The sequence below is a fragment of the Eublepharis macularius genome, chromosome 12 (assembly GCF_028583425.1).
Source record: "Eublepharis macularius isolate TG4126 chromosome 12, MPM_Emac_v1.0, whole genome shotgun sequence".
Taxonomy (NCBI): domain Eukaryota; kingdom Metazoa; phylum Chordata; class Lepidosauria; order Squamata; family Eublepharidae; genus Eublepharis; species Eublepharis macularius.
This window is the reverse complement of record NC_072801.1, coordinates 64,574,632-64,600,167: the sequence shown is the minus strand read 5'-3', so window position 1 is coordinate 64,600,167 and position 25,536 is coordinate 64,574,632. Positions and strand designations below refer to the sequence as shown.

At 46.3% G+C, this 25,536-nt stretch overlaps 1 protein-coding gene across 1 annotated transcript in view; it reads left to right on the top strand.

Moving 5' to 3' along the window:
* Positions 1–9,056: 9,056 nt before the first annotated feature.
* Positions 9,057–25,536, top strand: part of LOC129338586 (integrin alpha-M-like) — a 38,478-nt gene continuing 21,998 nt past the window's right edge. Inside the window, exons 1-7 of the mRNA XM_054992933.1 lie at positions 9,057–9,193; positions 13,095–13,209; positions 13,333–13,445; positions 16,762–16,826; positions 19,477–19,591; positions 20,527–20,657; positions 24,962–25,107. Coding sequence (XP_054848908.1) covers positions 9,154–9,193; positions 13,095–13,209; positions 13,333–13,445; positions 16,762–16,826; positions 19,477–19,591; positions 20,527–20,657; positions 24,962–25,107 — 725 coding nt within the window. The 5' untranslated portion in view covers positions 9,057–9,153. The remainder of the gene's footprint in view (positions 9,194–13,094; positions 13,210–13,332; positions 13,446–16,761; positions 16,827–19,476; positions 19,592–20,526; positions 20,658–24,961; positions 25,108–25,536) is intronic.

The window sequence follows — 25,536 nt, the reverse complement described above, 5'->3', positions numbered from 1 at the left end:
TGGGGCATTGTACCCATGCAGGCAGCAAGCAGAAGTACAGATCTGCAAGCTACACCATGGGAACAAGACAGTACATGTAGAAAACCAGCATCTCAGAACCAAGCTACAAGTGACGCCTGACACAGGTTGGACACTTGTCAGCTTCCCTCAAGTTTTGATGGGAAATGTAGGCGTTCTGATCTTGCAGCTTACAGAAGTTTACAGAGCGGCAGTCTATGGGAGGGAGAACATGCAGTCAGGAGGGGAGTGCAGGCGTCGGCTGTTGCCAGGCGCCCCCCTTCCCCTCCGCTGGGTGTGTGTGTGTGTGTGGTTTCTGTAAACTTCAATTAAATGGAGAGCCAAGCTGCAAGACCAGGACTCCTACATTTCCTATCAAAACTTGAGGGAAGCTGACAAGTGTCCAACCTGTGTCAGGCATCACTTGTAGCTTGGCTCTCAGGGAGCAAACTAGGCTGAACTCTTCTCCCTGACATGTTAGTTTTCTCTATGCAGAGGGGTTCCCACTTGCCAAGAGAGAACAACCATTCAACAGCCCTACCTGTCCTGGAGCTTGAAATGTTTTACCACGATTCTGAGGACTGTATGAATGAACAGGAAGATCTACTAGCAAAAAAGCACCTTCATGTCACTATTGATTGTCCTGGGGCACAGCAGTCATGTGCAAATGTTGGTGCTTAGCCAACATATAGCTCCAGCCAAAACTTTTCCTGCAGTCCTGAAAACAGAAAGGCTGTTCTCCAGAATGGCTGTACCATTGCTGCAGAAGGGTCGTACCCTGGCTGAACCCACATCCAAAGTCCACACAAACATAAGGTCACTCGCCAGCATGGCCATGTTGGTGCATTTGGAAGTGTGAGATCCAGCGAAAGAGCTTACCACAATCTTCACACTGGTGTGGCTTATCTTCGTAGAGGGCAGCGCAGTGGTGAGCAGCCAAATCCTCTGGATCCCAGAAGGCTTGGTCACAGCTGGAGCAGCCCAGGGGAGACGCACAATGAGAGTCCAGGTGGCGGGTGAGGTTGGAGTTCTGCTGAAAGTGATGCCTGCACTGCCTGCACACAGAAAGCTGCTCACCTGCATGGATGCCAGAGTACTTGGTCAAAAAGAGTCCAGTAGCACCTTTAAGACTAACCAATTTTAATTATTATAGCATAAGCTTTCGAGAATCAAGTTCTCTTCATCAGATGCCTGATCAGGCATCTGATGAAGAGAACTTGATTCTCGAAAGCTTATGCTATAATAATTAAAATTGGTTAGTCTTAAAGGTGCTACTGGACTCTTTTTGATTTTGCTACTACAGACTAACACGGCTAACTCCTCTGGATCTATGACCATGGAGAGTACTTGGTGAGGCTGGAGCTGCACCCAAAGCATTTGCAGCATTCTTTGCACTGGAATTCTCCCTCATATGAATTTGACAGTGACAGAAGCCTGTCCTTTGCAGGATTTAACAGGGGTGATGCAACACGAGCTGCCTTTGGACTACTTTGCCACATTCAAGGCAAGGATAAGGGCCAGAGGCAGCCAAGTAGGCACTCTGGTACACATCTTCCACACTCCCCTTGTGGGTGGTCTGATGCTGCACCAGGTGGGCATGCTGCTAGAACCTCTTGCCACAATTGGTGCACTGGTACAGGTGCTCCCTGGTGTGGATTTTCCAGTGGCAGCTGAGGTGTGAGTTCTGCTCAGAGGTTTCCCCACAATTGGCACCCTTGTAGGATTTCTTGCTCGTGTAGCTAAACTGGTCCTGCAGCAGTGTCATGCTCTGGTTAAAGCTTCTCCCACACTTGGTGCATCAGTACACCTTCTCCCCACCATATTTCCTGTAGCGAATGTCGAGATGCAGACGCCAGCCAAACATTTCCCCACAGTCTAAGTAGCTGTAGGGCTTCTCCCTAGCAAGGTACTTCTGGTGCCTGGGAAATGCTGCCCCCTGTTAGAAGGCTTTGCTACACTCCAAACACTGGTAATGCTTCTCCATGGGGTGAATTCTCAGAGGAGTTGCTGTTTTCTTGCTGCTGGGGATTCTTTGGTTCATGGAGGAGAGCATATTCTTCACTGGGTGGAGTCTCTGGCATTGAGAAAGGACAGTGCCATTTCCCAAAAGAACAGCATGAGCTTCAGCAAGAGACAAGGTCTCCCCGGGGAAGGTTCTAAGATGCCCACCAATGGCTAAATTCTCTCTTGCATGGATTCTATGACACTCAGTAAGGCTGGCCCTTCAGTGGAAGCCCTCCCCACATTTAGGACAAATATGAGAGCTGTATTTCTCATTCTGTCTGGGTCTGGGCTGTTTGTTCCCAGGGTCTCCCAGCTGTTTACTTCCATCCCCATGCTCACTTTCTGTCCTGTGGGGCACCTTGCCTGGCTCTCCTTCTTCAAGCCCTGCCTGCTGAAGATCAGTCTCTTCATTCGCCCTCCTTGACTCAATGGCTTTTTCTGCACTGTCAAAGAGGATTTACTGAGTTATCTTGACCTGGAGGTGGCTTTGTTCCAAGAACTTAGGACAGGGTTCCAGTAGCAGGTCAAAAACAGAACACATCCCAGTCTCAGTGCGTGTATGTGGGGGTGAGATCTTGGATGTGCTTGTTCAGCAATTAAAAGCAGTTTTCCTCAGCTTCTTCACAGATCGTGTCCTCCACACATTTCATTACAGGCTCAGGATAAACATGGACTGCTATTAAATTGTTGCTTTCTTGGAAACAGGTTTGAGTACACTCTGTGATAGAGATAAGTCAGCTGAAAACATACTTAGAAAATCCCTAAGTGCAATTCACTCAAACGGTGCAATCCTAAGAAGAGTTACTTCAGGTCTAAGCCCATTGAAATCAGGATTGCATTGAAAATCCCATTGCAGCCGCTCAGCACTAGAATGAAGCCTGGCTATTCCATGGCGTAGAGTGGTAAGCTTCAGTACTGCAGCCCAAGCTCTGCTCACAACCTGAGTTCCATCCTGGCGGAAGCTGGGTTCACATAGCCGGCTCAAGGTTGACACAGCCTTCCATCCTTCCGAGGTTGGTAAAATGAGTACCCAGTTTCCTGCGGGTAAAGTGTAGATGACTGGGGAAGGCAATGGCAAACCACCCCATAACAAAAGTCTGCCAAGAAAACGTCATGATGCAACGTCCCTCCATAGGTCAGTAATGACTTGGTGCTTGCCCAGGGGACCACCTTTACCTTTACCTTATTCTGTCTGGCAACATTCAAATACTGCCATTGTACTGCTGTTGCCCTGGGGATATTTATCATCAGGGGTGTCCATAAAAAAAATCAACTACTCTACAGTCACAGTAAAGAACATCACTTTCTTTTGACCCAAACACAATCCAAGGAATGCATTACATGTAATTAAGGCTCTCATGGGACATTGAGCTGTTTAATGTTCAGTTTAGTGCCTAATTGTAACTGTGTGAATCATTTTTGTTAGCTGCTTTGAGAAGATATTTGGCCACAAAAAGCACAAATTCTCAAAACAAAGAAAGAAGTTATTTCTCATTGTGAACATGCCATATTGTTAGCAAATAGTGTATGTAACTATAATGATGGTAAATAGACCGCAGCCTCAAAAGAGTCCAGATTAGTATGCAACACGATCAACCCACTTCCCTTTTTCGAATAGTTCATGCACTATCTATAAAGTTCTAAAAAAAAAAAACAATGTTATCAGAGATGCACATTGACTCTCCTCCAATAAGCACACAAACAGAGATGCATCTTTTTCATATGCATACAGGACAGATAGGTAAAGCAAACACCCTTTTTCACCCTTTGATGAACACATGGAGATGCTAACTTTCTCAGTCTTCCAGGCAGTCTGCAGAATTACTTTAGAGATAAGTTGTCTCACATAGTTGAAGCTGGTTCCCAGTTTCTTATTTGCAGCAGGGCCGGATCGAGGGGGGCAGGGGAGGTAGCCCATCCCTGGCACTGCCAAAGAGGGGGTTGCTGGGTGCGGCTGCCAGCCACCTGGAGCATGCTGTGGTTTGCCACGTGGGAGGCTGAGTGCAGGGTTGGGAGGCCCTCACCTGCCCCGCCAATGGGGTGGCTGGCTTGCCATGTGCGCAGGACCTCCCGGCCCTGTGCTCAGCCACCTGCACAGCAAGCTGGCTGCCTCAGCACATGCCCATGCCACCGCCACTGCCAGCTGGGTGGCGCACCGGGTGCCTGGGCTGCCGGCTTGCCGCACAGACAACACACCTCCCACCCTGCGTGATGACATCATCGTTGTGTGCGCATGTGCATGCACAGAGGGCTGGACAAGGGTTGCACCAGCAATCCTAGATCCGGCCCTGATTTGCAGTTCCTAGTTCCTTGTTTGCAAATCCAAACACAAATATTGGGGGGAATGGAGGAGCACATATCATTCACGTCCATGTTCATGGGACTCAGCCCTCCAAGTGGACCTATGCTGGGTTCTTCCCCAAAGCTCATTCTTATGTTAACTGCTTCAAAGTAGGGTGCCCCTGGGACAACTGCACAGGGAGGAAGCTGCAGCCCAAAACACACAACCCTGAGCTCCAGAGACTGTCCCCTAGAAGAAGACGTGCTGCCCCAATCTAAACACTGGTTTCTGGAACTAATGGCTCCTATTTGGGCTGCCTCCAAGTAGCTTGTATTGGGCAGAGATATGAATAAGCAACTGGAACGGTGATATGCCCTTTTCACTCCAAAATGAGGCTTCCTCTACCACATATGATACACTCCCACAGTCAGGGGACTCAGCCCTCCAGGTGGACCTATAATGCTTCTAGCACCAAAGTCCAGTTCTTGTGTTAACTGCTTCAAAGATGCCCCCAGAAGACATGCACAGGCAGAAAGAGGGGGGAGGTGCACCCAAATAGTAATTGGATCACCCTAAATCACAGAGCTCTACAAAAAGGCATGTGCTGGCCCCAATCCAAAGCACTTACATTGTTCACCTGCCCTCCATTTTCTACTCACAACAATCATATGAGCTAGGTTAGGCTGAGTGTGCGTGACTGTCCCAAGGTCACTGTTGTTAAGGGATTTTTGAGAAAAGGATTATGCCTATATACTTCAATTTCTATAAAAGCATGCATTTCTAAGTTGGTCCTGCCTGACAGAAAACAATTTGTTCTTTATTTTTTTTACACTGTACTATATTGTTCTATGCCATTATGTAAACCAAGGACATTGACAAAAGAAGGGGAGTGAGAGCTCCTGCCTTTCTCTCAAGCTTTCCCCCTCCCATGCAAAAACAGTGAGGGAGGGGATTTCCCATTTCTACTCCCTCATGTGCAGGGCCGGCACACCCATAGAGGCCAGGTAGGCAGTGGCCTCAGGTGCGAGGGCCCTGGAGAGGTGCCGGAGGGGGTGTCGGGGGCGGAGGCGTGTGCCGGAGCTGGCGTGGCTGGCCCGCAGCTGCTGCAGCCAGCCAGCCCTGTGCCGCTGCCACTGCCGCCGCCACCACACGCCCCCAGCCAGGCGCAGCAGCCACAAGCCACTGCCAGGGCGGCGTGCGGAGCGCAGAGCAGCCTCCGCCCACCACCCCAGCCATCCGCCAGCAAATGCCCCGGCTTGCGCTGTGCGATGTCATCGCGCGATGACATCATTGCGCTGTCCATGGTGCGCGCGCGCACAGCACGCACAGGAGGGAGGTTGCTGCAGGCGCCAGAGACCCTGGCACCAGCAGTGCTCATGTGCACAAAATACCTCCACGTGAAGCAGGCAAAACTAGAAACTCTCTCCCTCCCACCTCTTTTTGCATGGGGTCGGGGAGGGGGGGAGAGCTTGGGAGAAAGGCAGAAGCTCTCCCTCCCCCCATCCCCACAGCAGCTTTCTGAACCCGTCAACAAGATATCCCCCAAAGCTGCTGTGTGTCTGCATGAGCCTGGGTTGGCTCCAGGGCGAACTCGTGAAGGAAGTAACATTTAAGAGAGACCTTAATTTGGCTACAGACAATTAACAAGAAGTGATGAAAAGGTGTTCCATATAAAAGAATGTCATGTCATAACAACATGGAGTTTTTCTTGACATTACATCCTATGCAGTCAAGGTGAACATCCAAAAAACAACTCAATTCTTCTGCCGTTATTTGTTGAAATATGCAGTGTCAGTTGTACAAGAAAGAAGACAAGTTTTGCTAGAGGTAGCATGTAGAAGGCTAGTCAGATAGGAATGTGGTGTCTTTATCTTTTCCCCTCATGTAAGTGTTATTTTCTTGTGGGACCCCGCCCCCCAACTCATAGGCTGTATCTTTCTTCTTCTCAGAAGTTGATAGCTCCCTCGCACTCCCAAGCCACAGAACTAATGTGTGATCTCTATCTCTATCTATGGGCTATGCCACTGTATATAGGATGTATTATCAGTCTCCCACACATATTACCCTGTTGTCATTTTCATTGTTTTCTGCTGATGTGATACCATTTTTCTTCATCATTCATGCCTACCCTCTGTATCATGCCTAATATTCTATACTCGTTCAGATTTTGGTAGTCCTAGTAATTGTTTATTCAATGTCTCCTCACATCAGTTCTATAGACCTGCAATGCGCTTATCAAATATCTTGTTGTGCGGACTGCTATCAGTTTATACTGTGTAATCCACTTGACTCTCAGTGAGGAAGGGGGGGTGGCGATAAATACAGCAAATAATTAAGTATCTAGTATGGTCGTTCCTTGAATAAAAACTCTTTGATCCATCATTCGTTTGCGTGACTGTCACTGCTTACTCAGTCTGCCAAGATTATTTACCCACACTGATTCTACCTCCCCAGCTTTTCCTCCAATACTGACCTGCATGGCATGGTGATGAAATTCATACAGATCACCCCCACTCCTTCCGCTGTATGTTGCTTAAGATTTTCCTTGCTGTAAAAGCATTCTGGTCTTTGCAAGTGGGGCAAGAGATGTCTTTTGCTCCCTGTTCCGCACTGCCAATAATGGTAATTTTCAGAGAAGGATCATATGAACTTCTGTGCTGCTTTATGAAATTCCTGATCTTGTGCTTGCTCTATGTAAGTCAATGTGATGCTGCAGCATGCTGGGGGGGGGGGGCGCATTCTACCCCATTCCTATATCCTATACTGCTTGTTAGGTTGAAGTCCCTTAGACTTCTTTCTGAGCACACTCAGAGCAGAACCACAAGTGACAAAAGGCACAGACTGGACTTGTCAGCTTCCCTCAAGTTTTGATGGGAAATGTAGGCATCCTAGTCTTGCAGCTTGACTCTCTGACTGCTGTCCAATGGACTTTTCAACTGTCACTTGTCCAACATTCCGCCAAGCTGCCTACATTTCCCATCAAAACTTGAGGGAAGCAGACAAGTGTCCAATCTGTGCCTTTTGTCACTTGTGGTTCCGCTCTCAGCAATCCAATTCCTGAACAGGTCTACTTACTCAAATATATTCAATGGGGCTTACTCCCAGGTAAGCCAGCATTATCCAAGGAAAGCCATTAGTTGTTGTTGAGTACAGAATTCAGCATCCTGAGAAATCTCCACTTCCATTGAATTAAAAAGGGGATTGAGAAAAGGGGATTGAGAGTGTTTCTTTACACATATTAGATTACTGTCATATGGAACTCACTGCCACAAGATCTAGTGAGGGCCCAAGCCTTTAAAAATGAAACTGAATAAATTCATGGTGTATAAGTCCATCAATGCTCATGATAGCTAAATACTAGTATATATCACAGGGCACCAGTTGCTCTCATCCTTATACCCTACTTGTGAGTGTCCCAGAACCATCTCTTTGGCCACCGTAAGAAACAGAGTTCTTCACCTTTGGTCTCCGCCTGAGGGGTTTTTCTTCTGTTCGTACTTAACTGAACTTTTTTCATACTAACATACTGTTCAGACATTACTAGGAAAATTACTGGAGAAGAACTTTCCATCTGCATGGAAAATGGGGGACTATGCTATTATTATACAGAAGCAACTTAAAACTGGTTTTGAGTAGACAACTGTGCATATCTAGAAACGAGGATGCTCAACAGATCTTGTGATCCACACAACCCCCTCCCTCATTTTTGCATAATAGAGGTCATTTTATCACACCTTAGGAGTCATATAAGTAGGGCTGTAGTAACGCCTTTGAAATATTTAGGCAGTTTATGACTTAGAATCATAGAGTTGGAAGGGACTCCCCAGGATCATTTAGTCCAACCTCCTGCAATGCAGGAAATTCACTACTACCCTCCCCACACACGCACACCCAGTGTCCCCTTCTCCATGTCCAGAAGATGGCAAAAAAAAACCCTCCTCCAGTATCCCTGGTTAAACTGGCCTGGAGAAAATTGCTTCTGACCCCACAGTGGCAATGGGTATTACCCTGGACGTGTAAAAAGGGGCCATGAGAACTAAACACTGATGTAACCTTTACCGCCCTCCCTCTCATCCATTGCATATTCTACGCCATATTATATTATGAATTGTATTACACTGTCATTGCATTGTTTTTACTGATGTTATCCATCATGCATCTCCAGGGGAGTAGGTAAAAAGTTAAAGTTAGTCCCCTGGGCAAGCACCGAGTCATTACTGACCCATGCGGGGGACATCACATCAGGACGTTTTCTTGGCAGACTTTTTATGGGGTGGTTTGCCATTGCCTTCCCCAGTCATCTACACTTTACCCCCAGGAAACTGGGTACTCACCTAGGAAGGATGGAAGGCTGAGTCAACCTTGAGCCGGCTATTTGAACCCAGCTTCTGCCAGGATTGAACTCAGGTTGTGAGCAGAGCTTGGGCTTCAGTACTGCAGCTTACCACTCTGCGCCACGGGGCTCCTTTTCAAGGGGAGTAGAAAAGAAGCAAATAAATAAGTAAATAAATTGTATGTATGCATTTGAAAATCCGTAAAACAGTTCCTGAATTCTCCAAGTGAAAAGAGTACAATAGAGGGAATGGGTTTTTTTTTTTCCATTTCTGAGTTTGAAAGAGTATAGTTCATCTGCCACCTCCTCTCTTGTGGTCAGAGAGCCCTGCATTCCACCTTCCCCTGTCTCTGACTCAGCTTCCCCTTTTGCCTCTTCCCTTTCCTACCCATCAGTTTTGCAAATGCCTCTCACTTGCTTCACTTGACAACATTCAAACCCACTGTCATGGCTTAAGCGGCCACATCTTCAGGAGAATGTGGTCAGTTTAGCCAGCCTCCAGAATCTCCATATAGCCTGGGGAAATACCTAGCCAAGGATGGAGACCCTCTCACTGCTCATCTGTTTCTCAGCTGCTGGTAAGTGCCTTCCTTGATTTGTAGGACATTGCAGGGCCACAAACATAGCTGGTCTACAGACCCCCCAAAACTGAGATGTATGCATCTGACAAAGAGAGCTGTGGTTCTTGAAAGCTTATGCTGTAATAAAGTTGGTTAGTCTTAAAGGTGCAACTGGACTCTATACTATTCTTCTATCCCATGTAGCTCAGTTTTGGGGGGTCTATAGACCAGCTATGTTTGTGGCCCTGCAATGTCTATCTATGGGATAGAAGAAGATCCATGAACAGGTCTCCTAAAGACAGGTGAAAGCAAGCCAGTATGGGCAGCGTTAGATTACTATTGGCTAAGAAAGCCTGAAATGGTACCTCTCATCTTCTGTTTCAAGCCCCTTCATTAAGACAGTACCAGTAAGAAATTTAAGTGACTTTTACCTCAAGGTATTTTTTTGGCTTAAAAGCAGCTACATTGGTTGAGAAGATTCTCATCAGGACCTCAGTGCCAGGAAAGCACGGACTATATTGTTTTATCATTCATCTCTCATGGGGTTACTGTTTACCCTGTAGAGGAATCATACTTCAGGATCAAATGAGTATGTTGTTACCCTCACAGGAGTAATTTTGAAAATGATGTGGAAAGAAGGTTTAAATCCTCTCTCCTCCCAACCTGCAACTGCTTTTGAGTAAAATAAAACAGAGGTCTGGTGGCCCCTTACAGAATAAAAACATTTATTCCGGCCTAAGCAGTTATGAGCCATATAAAGCAAGCTCTGACTCATGAATTTGTACTCTGGAATAAATCCTTAGTCTTTAAGTTGCCACTTTTATTTTGCTGCTACAGATGAATACATTTCCCCATCGAGATTTATCATCACGGGAGATGCTGCATATGAATAAAGAACCCACAAGAAAGCCATTCACAAAGCAGAGCAGCCGTGTTTGAGGGACACGGGGCAGGGTGGGGGGGATCTGAAAGCACAACTTTGAGAAAGAACATTCACTCTGAATGTGTTGTCATAGAAATATTTTGCTGCAAGATGGAAGACTACACCCTTTTCTTGGTAGATTAACCAGGTGCTACAGTCTTAAAGACTGTGTTGATTAATTGGCAGAACCAACTATTTGGCGGCTGTGAGTTAATGGCACGCCTACTAGTATCTTGCAAAGGCAGCTCTGACCCTTGAAAGCTTATACCCTGTAAATCTTGTTGATCTTTGAGGTACTACTGGAGTCGAATGTTGCTTTTCTACTGCAGACCAAAACAGCTACCCACCTGAAACTCTCTTCCATTGTGTTACTGTAATTCCCTAAGGCTGCTGGTGGGAGGCCTCCCACACTGTGAATCAGTGGTAGAACATCTGCTTTGCATGCAGAAGGTCCCAGGTTCTACTCCTGCCATCTTTAGTTAAAAGGATCAGGTAACACACCTACCTGGTGAAAGACCTCTGCCTGAAACTGTAGAGAGCCACTGCTAAGCAAAGTATACAGTGTTGAATTTGGATCCAGAGGAGTTAGCCATGTTAGTCTGCAGTTGCAAATAGCAAAGAGCAGCACCATTAAGACTAGCCAACCGAGAACTGTGGTTCTCGAAAGCGCATGCTACAAATAGACTGGTTAGTCTTAAAGGAGCTGCTAGACTCTTTGCTAGTGTTGAACTTAGCAGAACAAGGGTCTGATTCAGTATGAGGCAGTTGCACATTGTTATTCCAATTAGTTCTGGAGTTGTGCCATCTTTTGTATTTGAGAAAATGTGATTCTTCCTCTAGATAATGCATACATTGTTACTATGATTATAATGTCAAAATGTGATTATGTGAGTACATTGCAGTCTTTCATGGGTTATGATGAATAGCAATAGACTATCATTTTGTGCCTTTTGTCAAAATTGTATTCATTCAATTATAGTAGGATGTCCAATAAATCATAGGAACTTAAATCTAGAATATGGAACACAAGACTAAAGGAGACTATGAGATCTGGATGTCACAATAGTCCATAAGAGGGCATTGAGAAATCAACTTCCTGATTGATTTTCCTAGGAAGGTAGGCATTTAGAGGTCTTTCTCCTGAGTTGGAGGTCTCAGATTCATTCACACTGCCTATTGTTCCCTCCCTCCAGCTTTCTGACAGCGTCTCCCTTATCCACAATAGCACTGTTTGTGGGGGGTAGGAATGGATAAGACACACTCAGTGTTGTTATCACTACCCTTAGTTTATCACTCCTGTGCAGGAACATTCATCTAGCCTAAGTGCAGAATGCCAGCACAGCACCCCATTTATGCTTTCCATCCACATTACTGGATTAACCCTTTTAAGCAAAAGCAAACACAAAATCCATGAGTAAAAAGGTGCATCTGGAAGCCCTAAAGAGATGGACTTCCCTTTAATTTTTCACCCACTTTTTCTTCCAGCCTTCAAACTGTATGACCAGATAAGCGTTTCATCCTTCATGCAGCCTTAGTCATTTCCCCTTCTCTTGCTGCTCCTTCTTTGGTTGCCAAGGAACTCCCTCCACTGAATATTTCAGTTTGGCCTCAAGGAAATAGTCGGAAGGAAAGAGGCTGCAAATACTAGCTGTGGGTTTGACACTGAAATTCGATAGATGCAAGCTGAAGCTTAGCTGGCTTGTGCAGAGCAGACCTGGCTGTTATTTCCTGAACTGCATGGTAGAAAATGATGTTTTGAGCATCCCAAACCCTTTTTTGCAATTGCTTTCTGTCCTCTTTCTCATCAGCCTGGTTCCTTGGGGATATCGATTTTATTTCCAAACTCTGAGTTTGGAAATTGGGAGTAGAACCTAGGGAGGGTGAGTTTGGGGGAAGAGGCCTTGGCAGTATATAATGCCATACAGTCCACCTTCCAAAGCAACCATTTTCTCCAAGACATCTGATCTCTTTAGCCTGAAGATCACTTATACTCCCAGGAACTCTCCAGGCCTCACTTGGAGGTTGTCAACCCTATATGCTGGCCTCGTGGTAGGGATGGAAGGGCTCATCTAACACACACACCCCTTTTCAACAGCCTCTGCCATCTCACCCCGGCACCCAGGAAGGAGAGCAAGCTGGCTGCAGAGAACAGAGTACAACCACCACCACCCCTTCCACCACCATAGCAGCAACATAGAAAAAGAGCCAACTGGCCAAAGTGAAGTCAGGGCAGCTGTTACCCCCATCTCCTGCTCACCCCTCTTTCTTGCCTGGCAGAATGGCCCACCTGGCTGCAGTGCTGGGAGAGGCAAGGGGTAAACCACTTGCATTCTTGGTGCTGTTGGCCAGATCTGAGCAGAATGGCTCCTGCAGTGCTGGCTTGCACCACTGCAGGGGCTGCTTAGTTTGGCTTGCTCCTGAGACATTTTAATTTTCCAGTATGCCTCTGGGTTTCAGAGCCCTGTAGCGCATAGTGGTAAGCTGCAGTACTGCAGCCCAAGCTCTGCTCATGATGACCTGAGTTCAATCCTGGCAGAAGCTGGGCTCAGGTAGCAGGCTCTCAAGGTTGACTCAGCCTTCCATCCTTCCGAGGTCGGTAAAATGAGTACCCAGTTTCCTAGGAGGTAAAGTGTAGGTGACTGGGGAGGGCAATGGCAAACCACCCTGTAAAAAGTCTGCCAAGAAAACATCGTGATGCGACATCCCCCCATGGGTCAGTAATGACTCGGTGCTTGCACAGGGGACTACCTTTACCTTTATGCCTCTGGGTTTCAGAGAGTGAGAGGAAGATCTCTCAGAGTAGCAGATCATTCCCAATCTCCGCCATTCTGGCTCCTTCTGTGTTGGAGTCTCCTGACCTTAAACTTTGCATCTTGACCCCCATTAGGACATAACCTTTAGATCTGGCCCAATGGATGCCAAAGTCTTCCATTCTCTTTGAGGTCATGTTGCTTTTGCTGCGTAAGAAGTCTGAACAAGCTCATTTATCCTCTGCAGTGCTGATGCCCTGCCACGGATTCAGCATAGATACAGAACACCCAATCGTCTTCCAGGAAACAGCAGAAGGGTTTGGGCAGACTGTTGTGCAGTTTGGAAAAGGAGCAAACAGGGGGTAAGTCGGCTTGTTGCCCCTCTAGATCTCCATGGGGGATCGCCTGCTTCTTTATCATCCTGTCCCCTTATGACATCAGAGGAGACACCCTTAAATTCATGCTGTGTATTCTCACTCTTGTAGGGTACTTGTTGGTGCCCCACTCCAGAGAGGAGACGTGAATGAAACAGGTAAAATCTATAAATGTCAGCAGATGCCAAGCAAATTCGGCAAATGCCAGGAGGTCCCTGTACAACGTAAGTATATGGCTGTGTGGGACCTGCTTGCTTGTGAAGCTGCAAACAAAGCAAAGGAGTTAAGCTTTGTGACTTAGACCTGGGATACCAATGTATCCTAACAGTCTGTAATTACACTGCACAAAAGCAAAAATTGATCCTTGATGCAGAATCCAGCAGCCTGAAAACAGCTTGACTTTAAAGTTGTAATGTTTTTAGAATATGAGTATTAAGAATCAGATGCTAGGAGTTTGAACCTCAAGTAATGGGAGTAGAGGCATCTCGTGGGTTAGAGCTGGGAAAGAACTTCATCTGGGTTCTGTTCTTCTGACTGCAAGATCTGGAGCAGCTTCGTAAAAGCAAAAAAGTCTCCATTATAAATATCTTATCCATGAACTCCGTAATTAGCCTAAGAGGAAACTAGACATGACGGGGAGAGGCGAGATCCATTAAGTATAATACCACATTTAAAGAAGGATGGTGGGTGAATTTTATTCTTTTTAACAAAAGAAAACTGCAAAGATGAAGGAAGCCAGACCCTACCCTTTCTCCCACCTTTTACTTTATTGCATTCTCTCTATCAAACCAATCATTATTTAAAGTATTCCCTCTGGTTAGATACTCTTACATTCTTAACCAGAAACAGTCTCAGAGTTTCTGTGAAATCATAAATTGCCAAAGCAACGGACCAAGTCTCCTGAGTGAGAAGTGTATCATGGGGCCCAATGAACCCTAAATTTTTTTAAATCCTGGACTTTATTTGACCATCCTGACAAATTCCAAGAGACACATTTCAAATGATATTCACTATGGGTCTCTGATCATCAGTCTAAAGTACAAGATTGGATAATATCCTGTGAAATGCCACAGCAAATGTCCCTATTACCCCTTAATTGAGCTAGGTTATGAGGGGCAATGGTTTCTACAGGATAATTGGAAATGAACAAGGGAGAGGGTTCGTGCGCCAGATGTATCTCAGAATTTGCTGGACAATCTAACAAGCATAACAGCCTTGGGAGGCACAAATCACCATTTGTCCACAGGTCTCTATCCTATGTATACACCAGGGCTTTTTTCCAGCTGGAATGTGGTGGAAAGGAGTTCTGGCACCTCTTGAAAATGGTCACATGGCTGGTGGCCCCGCCCCCTGATCTCCAGACAGAGGGGAGTTTAGACTGTCCTCCGCGAGGGCAATCTAAACTCCCCTCTGTCTGGAGATCAGGGGGCGGGGCCACCAGCCATGTGACCATTTTCTCCAAGGGCAACCCAATGAGTTCCACCACCTCTTTTCCCAGAAAAAAAGCCCTGGTATACACGATAAGCATCCTGCTTAATAAGTGTTATATTAGTAGCTGCCTGAGGAGGTCAGGAAAGTGCCTAGATTTTTATCATTTCACAGAATATATAGAATGAAATTGTTCAGGAGAGCCTTATTATGAATGAAATAGGGTAATAGTTAATATGAGTTAAAAAATTAGGGGGTTTCATTGCCTTGTTGATTGTATTGTTGCACTGTTTCTCTCATTTTATAATCTAGTTTTGTTTCATTGGTTGATGTATGCATAAGGTTGCCAGGTGTCCATTTTCCCCCTGGACAGTCCATTTTTTTTTGTTGGAGTACCCAGGGCAAACAGAGTTAAAATACTGAACACCTGTGTGCTGTGCTAGCTGGCCATCCCAGCATTGTTTTATTGATACGGTACATCATTTTTAGCGTACTGTTCTCTGATTTTGAGTGTATGCATTATACTGCTCTGATTGCTTTGTTCTTAATTATGTGATCCTGAGTCTGAACTGGAAACATGGACTATAAATGTAGTATATGAATGTGAGCAAAAGCACAGCCATTTTTTTCTTACTAGCTTGACATACAAAGCAATTTACTTGCTTGGCCTTCAGTGTATAACAATGTAAGCGAACAGCTTAGACAGCAAGGCAGTAGCTTTAAACAAGAACTAGTTTGAGCTAGAGAGATAAGGAGAAAAGAAAGTTCCCCTAGGGCACAGAAACAAAAGGAGGTGAGTTTTCCTCAGAATAGAGCCTTTCTACCAAGGAGAAGAAAGGTATAAAGGACCTCCCTGTCATATTTTGGGCGGGCTCTGAGAGTTTTTACTTGTTGAAACTCTGTTCCTCTTTATTTCATGAAGTAAAGGTTTTTCCTCTTCAACGTTCTCCAAGTCTTGGAGTAAATTATTGGGCAAGACACCAGGTCACAAACCTTGCTATTTTTGGAACATGAATTCATAACTATTGTCTTATCTGCAGAGTATGGCCGAATCCACACTTCCCTACCTTCCGGTTTTCCTGTGCATTTATTGCGCTGGATTCTATCCCGCAGTGTCCCAGGCTGTGTTCACATTCCCTTTCTTACTGAGTCAGCGTCGCGCTATGCTTCGTTCACATCCCTGGGAGAAAAGTGGGATAAGGGGCGAGTCTAGATCTGCCGTCGCTGATGACATGACTTTTAAAAAAAAATTAATGAGAGATTTCCGCTATATCGATTTTCCGCTGTATTGCAAATACGTTTGATTCATAGAAAACACCACGCTGCATCGCACACTCAGGCCATGCGAGACCGAGGTAGCATTTTCTGTTGGTCAGAGAGCCCCAGGAGAACACAATGGGTCACTGAAAAAGATTGCGGACATTGGTGGGACACAGGTGTTTGCATGGCCAATTACCATAGACTACTGTGTTGCCACTCAACTATATTTATAGGATAGCGATTTTTCACTATACCGATAATTTAAATTTAAAACAAAAAACAAAAAACCTGGAAAGAGTCAACCTTTGCAGCCATAGTCCGCTTATCAGAAATTACCTAGGCTGTCCTCTGGCAGTAAAACATTATTCACTGTAATAAAAATGGCGCCCCCTCCTTGATGCCTCCATGGGCTTTTTACAATGCCACTTCCCAAACCGCTTGGGAATTGAAACAGGATTGCGCAATTGCACTAGGAAAGCATCCCTTTAAAAAAAATAAATAAACTGGACGGAGGTGCAGGCATGCCTCGGATAGAGTTGGGACCATAAGAATTGCTTTGCAAAGCGGGACGGTGTTCCGGAAAGGCAAGAAACAAGGAAGTGGGGGTGGTTAAGAGGGGGTGGTCTCTTTGTGAAGTGCTTCTATTTAGTCACATTCATGGTGAGAATTGCGCAAGAGAAGCGTTGGAAAGCATAACAAACTTGTCTGAGGCGCAGCACAACAGATGCAAAAGAATGGTGGGATTGAGGTGAGAGTATGTGAACAGCCCTCTGAGAAGCACATAAATGGCGGGAAAATAGTGGCAAACTTGAGCTGTGTGGATTTGGCCTACATGTTTTCTGCTCCTTTCAGGTCCAATTGATGCTGTGAATATGTCTCTCGGTTTGTCCCTCTCTGCCTCGGAATCCAGGTTTTTGGTAAGTACGCAACACCCATATGCAGAGATACTTTCAATTCTGTATAGCCCAGCATGTAGATAGAACTTGGAATTGGAAGAGTCAGGGCTGTGGTAGGACCCAGTGGGTCCGCTTTGTATTCTTAGGGCCAAGCTACAAGTGACAAATGACACTTGAACAGCAAGTGGATTGAGTGGAGGGCAAGTGAACAGGGAGAAATACACTTGCCGTTCAAGTGTCATTCGTCACTTGTAGCTTTGCCCTTAGTTGCAGGTTATCCAATCTTTCCTTCAGAAACTCAAAGGGAGCAATCAAGTAAGCCTGGGGTTGCCAACTCCAGCTTGATAAATTCCTAGAGCTCTGGGGGCAATACTGAGGGAGGAAGAGTTTGGAGATCGGACTCAGTAGGGAAGCCAGACCCCCACCAGGTGCGGGCGATCCCCTGCCCCCCCCACTTCCCTGGTCAGGGGGGGGCACACCTTCCATGCGTGTTCCCCTGTGGCACTGTGTGCTCCCCTGCAGCACTGCACACTCCCATGCACTACAGCCGCCTGGATCGGGCCCGTTTTGGCCTGGATCGGGGCCACTGTGGAGCACAGGAGCGCTCCTGCCCTCCACAGCACCCCAAAATGCACCCATTTCGGCCCATTTAACACACGTTTTGGGCCCGTTTTGGTGCAGATCGGGCCCATTTTGAGCTGCTGTGGAGCGCTGGAGCGCTTCTTCACTCATTAGCGGCCCAAAACGGGCCCATTTTTGCCTGGATCAGGCTCCCACACTCCGCAGCGTCCCCAATCCGAGCCCCTGCAGAGCGTGTGCATGCTCAAGGGGCCGCGTGATGATGTCACTTCCCGCACACACCCCTCCACCACCATAGATAAGTGCCAGTATCCAATTCCCCCACCGGGAGATTGAGAGGGTCTGGCAACCCTAGGGGGGACACACTTCCTGGGACGCACTCCTAGGCAGCGCAGCACACTCCCACACACCACAGCAGTCCAATTCGGGCTGGATTCAGCCAGAATTGCGCCCAATTCAGCCCCAATCGGGCTGGATTCAGCTGGATTCAGGCCCAATTTGGCCCAAATTGAGCTGCTGCGAAGCACAGGAGTGCTCCTGCACTCTATGGTGGCCCAATTCGGGGTGATTTGAGCACAAATTGGGCCAAATTGGGCTCATTTCGGTTCCCTGTGGAGTGTGGGAGTGATCTCAGGGTGGCACGTGACCTGCACAATGACATCACTTCCTGGAAGTGACATCATTGTGCAGGCCAGGAGCACTTGGGGAAAGGCATAAAGTAGGTGCCCGACCTCCGACCTGGGGGATCGGGAGACCTGGCAACCCTAGGACTCAGTGGTGAAGTGATGCCATAGAGTATGTCCTCCTACACTACCATTTTCTCCAGGGGACCTGATCTCTGTAATCTGGAAATGATTTGTACTTCCAGAAGAAGACCAGGCCCCAGCTGGAGGTTGGTGACCCTAGGTGAGGCCTACTGTAGTCATGGCAACTTGATAACAGTGAAATGTTATTGCAAAGAGAAGACAACCTGCCTTTAAGTACAAGTGGAATTGGAATTTTCCTTTCAGGCCCTGAACGGTGTGAATCTCTCCCTAACTCATCCTTTCTCATCAGGCCTTCATGTCTCTTCCTGTCCTCTGAGGAGTGCATAGCTAATCATTGGACAAAAGATGTTAAGATTTAACTGAATAATTAGAGGGTGGGGACTCCCTGACAAGATTTTCATACCCAAGGGAGTGAGGGTTCTGGATATGGTTGTGTAGCAGGCTGTCGCGTTCCCAAGAATTGAGACCAAACAGAATCCTCAGGAAGGAATGATGTTTATTGCCGGCAGAGCTCAGTGTGGCTATCACCACAAAGAACTGAGCTCCCGATTCATTCACAGTTCCTCATGTTATACATCCAGCATATAGACACATCACATGGTGTTGGTATCCGGTAAGCTAAGCTCATTTCATTTAGAATACATCTGTTTTCCCATCTAACAGCGAGGCACTTCAACTGACATTTTAGATAAACATGTCTACATTGCTTCTGCTTTCACTTTGAGTGCAGGCTATTTTAGATAACAAGATCCTTATCATCAAGACCATTGCTCCAGACATGACCTTTCCTTAGTGCGGCATAAATTCAGACATATTCTCATAAATCATCAGTCTTGTCTTTCAAGCAGTCTATTCTGAGACACACAATGCTGTAACTTCCTCTTTTCCCGAGCTACAGGCTTCCTGTTTCAACAGTATCTAGCTGAGTCAACCTCACAGCTATATTTTACTCTGAAGAAGGATTTTATTTAATCTTTCTAAATGTTAGTTAATCAGAACAATATTATAACACTTATTAGTTAATAATCAATATAATATAAAACATTTTCCTTGAGGCCTGCTACAGTTGAGCCCTAGTATTTTTTATGTTATGTTTAGAAATATTTATATTTTGAAATATTTATGAACTATCTGTCCCCCACAAGTGGGCCCAAGGCAGTTCTCTCTCTCTCTCTCTCTCTCTCTCTCTCTCTCTCTCTCTCTCTCTCTCTCTCTCTCTCTCTCTCTCTCTCTCTCACACACACACGCACACACACACACACACACACACACAGACACACACACAAAAGCTAATAACTGCTAACTACCACTTCTTGGTTCCACAGGTATGTGGTCCCAGAGTGCATCAGACCTGTGGGCAAAACATGTATCTCAAAAGCTATTGTTTTCTCCTGGATGAGAACTTGAGGCAGACACAGCGCTTCCCTGATTCTCTGCCAGGTGAGACCAGTCACAAGAAGGCAAAGGAGAAATGAAATAAACTCCAGAAGCCACGGACTAGACTACCTATGGGCTGGGAAGATGGGGACCTGGAGGGATACTTGGAATATAGTTGTCTAATTTTCTGGGGTGTCAGAAGCTTAGGTTTCATACTCTGCTGTATTGGTGGAAAGTATTAGACTGGTTATACTTAAGTGTTGTATATAAATGAATCCCTAGAAGTTATTTCGTTCTTTTAACAGTGACAGTGGTAGTTTCATGTGTTGAATTTCTGCCCAACGTGCAGCTTTTTAAAGCACAGGAGCCATCAAAAAGGGTGGTAACTCCAGTGTGAATAGACGTCTCCTTTTCAGAACTATGATAATTTGGTCATTGTTCAGACTTCATTTTTTACAAGTTGGGTGAACGTCCTGACCAGTTTAGTAACTGACTAAATAGGGGGGGGGGAATCCTGGCCTGCTCCTGTTCCCTTAATTACAACATGGCCTTCAGATGTCAGCTACAGTTACTATTACAAGCCTCCAAATTTCCTGGAGATCTCCTGGAATTACAGCTGTGTCCAGAAAACAGAAATCAGTTTCCCTGGAGAAAATGGATTCTATGGTATTATACCCTTCCCTCCTCAAATCTGGCCCTTCCTAGGTTCTACCCTCCCCCCTCCCAACTCCAAGTATTTCCCAAACTGCAGTTGGCAACTATAGCTACAGTGGCCAGCTGACAAAGCAAAACACACCAGACACCTCGACTAACCAATGCTTACTTGGGTTGCCCGCTGAATCCAGCAATTCCTAAAGATTTGGGGGCAGAGGTTTGAGAGGGTGAAGTTGAAATGTTGGGGGAAGTCCACTGCCCTTGTTGTACAGCAAGACAATGTGATGTTACATGGTCTTCTAGCTCTGGTTCCTCCCCTCCCTAATGGGCATTTCATCCTCTAGAATGTGCAAAACGAGCCAACGATATAGTGCTTCTGATAGATGGCTCAGGAAGCATCGATCCTGACGAATTCAGACAGATGAAGACATTCATTTCAGAAGTCATGAAGCGCTTCCTCAACTCCAACACGCAGGTAATGCTGGGACAGAGAAGAATGCTGGGTTTGGGGATGAAGTGGTCGTGGGGTGGGTCCACTGAGCTATTCTGCTCAAGAGTCCAGGGTCGGCGCCACCATTGAGGCCGTGAGACGGGCTCCGCAGGCACCGTGGGGCTGGAGGGGGCGCTGGAGGGGGCCCTGGGGGCGGAGACGCGTGTCCCGTGCCGCTGGCGGCTAGCCCCGCACCGCCGCCCCCCTGGCAGACATGGACCAGGAACAACAGGCAGCCGGGGCAGTGTGCGGTGCGCAGGCGGCCTCCTCGCTCCACCCCAGCCCTGCGCTGCCGCCACCCACCTGGCAGACACGGGCCAGGAACAACAGGTGGCCGGGGCAGCGCGTGGGCGGCCTCGCTCCGCCCCAGCCACCCGCCGGCGGCACTGCATGATGACGTCATCACGAGATGACGTCATCATGCAGTCCGGGCCCACAAGGGTGGCCTCCAGCACCAGAAACTCTGGCGCCAGGGCTGCAAGAGTCTGACGAAGGCTCTTCACATCGGGGACAGCCTCACCACTATCTTTATGCCTCTGAAGCAGGGCTTTTTTTCTGGGAAAAGTGGTGGTGGAACTCAGTGGGTTACCAGCACAGGAGGCAACTCTTGGCGGGAGGTGGTGCCCCTGTACCACATATGCACATGCAAAGTGCGTGCATGCTCCCAGGACCGCACAATGACATCACTTTGGATCAGCTGGAACAAGGGGGGAGTTTTTAAAAGTTTAAATCACCCTCAGCGAAAATAGTCACATGGCTGGTGGCCCTGCCCCCTGATCTCCAGGCAGAGGAGAGTTTAGATTGCCCTCCGCACTGCTCAGGGGGCGAGGCCACCAGCCATGTGACCATTTTCAAGCGGTGCCAGAACTCCATTCCACCGCGTTCCAGCCCTGCTCTGAAGCCAAAAAGCACAGCTCTCTGAGGGTAGAAATACATGTTACAAAGTACCAAGGGACACTCAAGTGAACCTCATTTCACGTGTCCCTCCTCAAACTTCCCATACACTTGCTCGCACAGTCACACTTACATTTGCTTCATGTGAATACATTCGCGTGTTCAATATCAGTTCCTCCTCAACTGCTAAAAGCATCCCAGTTTCCTCCACATCCATTCATTGAAATGCAGATCTTGACACTTTCTAACACCTTAAAGAAATGCAAACTGGCAAGTCAAAGTAGCCTACAGTACTTCTTCTCACAGCGGCAAACAAAGCTAAATTGGCACTCTTACCTTCAGACACACTTGCAGATGTGATTACACAAAGGGAGCTCCTGTGAAAGCAAGAACAGCCTGCACATGAATTGTGGACTGCGCATAAAATCCTGCACTTGAGCATCCCCAGGGGAATTCACAACGTGTATTTCCACTCTGAATGTCCAGAGCTAACATATATACAGTTCGTACAATTTAAGGCTCTATACTTATAATCAGGAGCACTGCAAAATACAGAGTCCTTCCTAGTCATGCAAAGAGTGCGTAGACACCAAGTTCTATGTGCTTGAAAAATTGGGTGTAGAGAATACTGGGTTTGACCCTATCAGGGATGCTACCGAAGTTCCCAAACCTTTTGACTTTATTCCCCCATTTCAATCTCTTTTCTTCAAATGAAACCTATGAAACTTTTCTTTTTCTTACACTGGGTTTTTCCTGTTAAATATGCAGAACATTTAACATTATTTCTGTAGCAGTTGTGTATAAATGACATATAATGTAAATGCAGTGTAAAAACGGCATAAAATAAAGGAATAATCAGGACCGCTTGCAGTGAAAAACTGGTGAAACAGTGCTCACACAAACATACAAAAAGATATGAAAAGGTATATTCATACATCCTTAGATACCATTCCCCTCACTATGTGATGAATATGTGCAGATTATTGTTTAGATTAAGTGCAAAGGCACCCAAGTTGCCCCAGCCCACTTCAGCCAAAGATGTCTTGACTAATGGACAAGATCCAATATTTTGACAACAAATACATTAATTAGTTTTGTGATGGTGGGGTAAACTGAAAAACCCAGCCACAGAAACCGCTACAGGGACACTGTACAACTAGACTTCACAGTTCTTAAATCTTAATAAAGCAGATCTGAAATCTATCTTCTCTCCAGAGAACAGTATATGTTCTACTGTGAAAGTATATTTGTCAGGTTTCAGCTTATACTTTTTGTGAGTTTTTTGTTTAAACAAAAATTCCAGTCTAGTCCATCAGGCTTCACAGACTTGAAAATAAATGGGGAAAGCCAAGTGAAATCGGAGCAGTAAAAGAGGGGTGACATGCTATTTCCAGTGGTTAGCCCAGGCAAGCCCAACCTTGTCATGTCGTGGAAGTTAAGCAAGCTTGGCCTTGGTTTGTAATTGGATGAGAGACCTCCCAAGAAGACCAGGGTTGCAGTGACAGGCAATGGCAGACCACCTCTGCTAATCTCTTGCCTTGAAAACCTCAGCAGGGGTTGCCATAAGTCAGCTATGACTTGATGGCGCTTTCCACCTCCACCACCACCAGTTAGATGGGGCTTCAGGACAAGAGAGGATTGGCCTTTCCACTTAATAACAACAACAACAACACACCGCCCTTCAGGACAACTTAACACCCACTCAGAGTGACTTACAAAGTATGTGTCATGTATGCCTACATCCATGCCATGATTGTTTTATTGTTTCATTGCTCACGCCATGTTTCATTGCTCTGAGGTTTACACTGTATTATTGCTCAGTTACTATTGTACTCTCTGTGATCATTCATAACTACCTTGTAGATGTTACTTACATGAGACCCAGGCAGGGGCCTCATTCATTATCTTAGAGAAATATGGTAGTCTCGGCTAGCTGTGACCTTGGTATGTCTAGATGCCAGCTTTTACTGTTCTTCTCAAATGCTGGGAAACTTTGCTGTGTACCTAATGTGTAGCTATAACTAGACTGATTCTCACCGAACTCTTGTAAGCTTTCGCGCCAAAATCCTGTCATTTGGAGGGCAGGAAAATCAACTATAACAGGGACTGTTTGATTTGAATGATCACTTCTTCCAATCTCTGTGATGGAGTACAGACCTGAACTGAATAGATTCTAATAAAGCTACTTCTGCTGGAACCACCGTGTGTTCACTGTGGATGGGCTTGAGGGATCTAACTGTCGGGGGCTGACAGTATGTTATTATTTCCCCCACAACGATCAGCCTGTGAGGTGGGTAGGGCTGAGAGAGCTCTGAGAGAGCTGTGACTGACCAAGGTCACCCAGCTGGCTTCAAGTGGAGAAGTGGGGAATCAAACCCAGTTCTCCAGATTAGAGTCCTGCTGCTCTTAACTGCTACACCAAACTGGCTCTAATCAATCTTAAGGGGAAAATTTCCAGTAGACTGCAGTCCTGGTGTCCTAAGACAAACCAAGCTGAGCCCCAGCAGTGCTAGTAACACTGATACAGTTATCACCTCTTCTGGTCATCGGTGTGGGAGGAGGCGACAGCAAGCCTATGACCACTATCCACATTGCCTCTGGCCAAATCCAAGCCGAATGTCCACAGGAACTGCTCAGTAAGCTCCTGGCCCATTTTAGCATCCCAGTCCCCCCTGCTTCAGGATCTTGCCCTTTGCCTATCCCTAAGACTAGCAGAATACTTTAATTTAAAATATGCAAATGGAACTAAGCGTGCTTAATTTGCCTAGGTTGCAGATTTCAGGGGTTTTTGATGCATGGCTTAGATCTGGCTCTCTTTTTTCCCACCCAAGAATATACAGGTTTAGTTCACTAATCTTGCCCCTGAAAGAGACAAATATTAATTTAATTTAATTTATGTATTTAAAACATTTATATGTCTACCTTTCGCCTCACTAAGTCTGGACACAAGGTCAGTACCAGTAAAATAATTACAAGAAAACCATATAAAATCACATAATTAAAAATATTAAAATACTAAATGAAATACATCAAAACAGTAAAACCCAGCACTTTAAAAACACCCTGTAGTCAGGGCTTTTTTTCAGCTGGAATGCAGTGGAATGGAGTTCCGGAACCTCTTGAAAATGGTCACATGGCTGGTGGCTCCATCCCCTGATCTCAGCAGCGCGAAGGGCAATCTAAACTCCCCTCTGCCTGGAGATCGGGGGCGGGGCCACCAGCCATGTGACCATTTTCTCCAAGGGCAACCCACTGAGTTCCACCACCTATTTCCCCAGAAAAAAAGCCCTGCCTGTAGGTATTACAGTTCATGTACATTCTTTCTCCCAGCTATGCTTCCATGCTCTCTCTTTGTTCTTTCCACTTATGTGTCTAACTCTCTCTTTTGGTTTCAGTTTGCCTTGGCCCAGTATTCACACCGCTATAGCGAGCACTTCACCTTCAGCCAATTCCAGAACAACCCAGATCCTGATGCTCTCCTTAGACGTGTTGATCAGCTGGGAGGGGGAACTCATACAGCTACCTATATCCAGAGAGTGGTGTAAGGATCTCCTCTTTGTTTGTGTGATGCAAAAAGAGATTCTGTACGGGATATGGTTGCCAGCTAGTGGCTGGCAACTGGTGGGAGACTGGCGGCAGGATGTTGACTAGCAGAGGGTGGGGTGGGATGGTGACTTCACTCTGCTGTAAGGATCACCAGATGCTCTATGGTTTTACCATTGATTCTTTGGCAGTTTTTAGAACGATAGAAATACAGAGCTGGAAGGAACACCAAGGGTCATCTAGTCCAACCCTTCACACAATGCAGGAAATTCACCGCTACCTCCCCGCTAACCTCCTCCAGTGACTGCTGCTCTGTGCCCAGAGGAAGGCAAAAAACCCTCCATGATCCCCAACCAATCTGGCCTGGAGGAGAATTCCTTCCTGACCCCAAAGTGGTGATTGGCATTATACTTAGCATAGAAGAAAG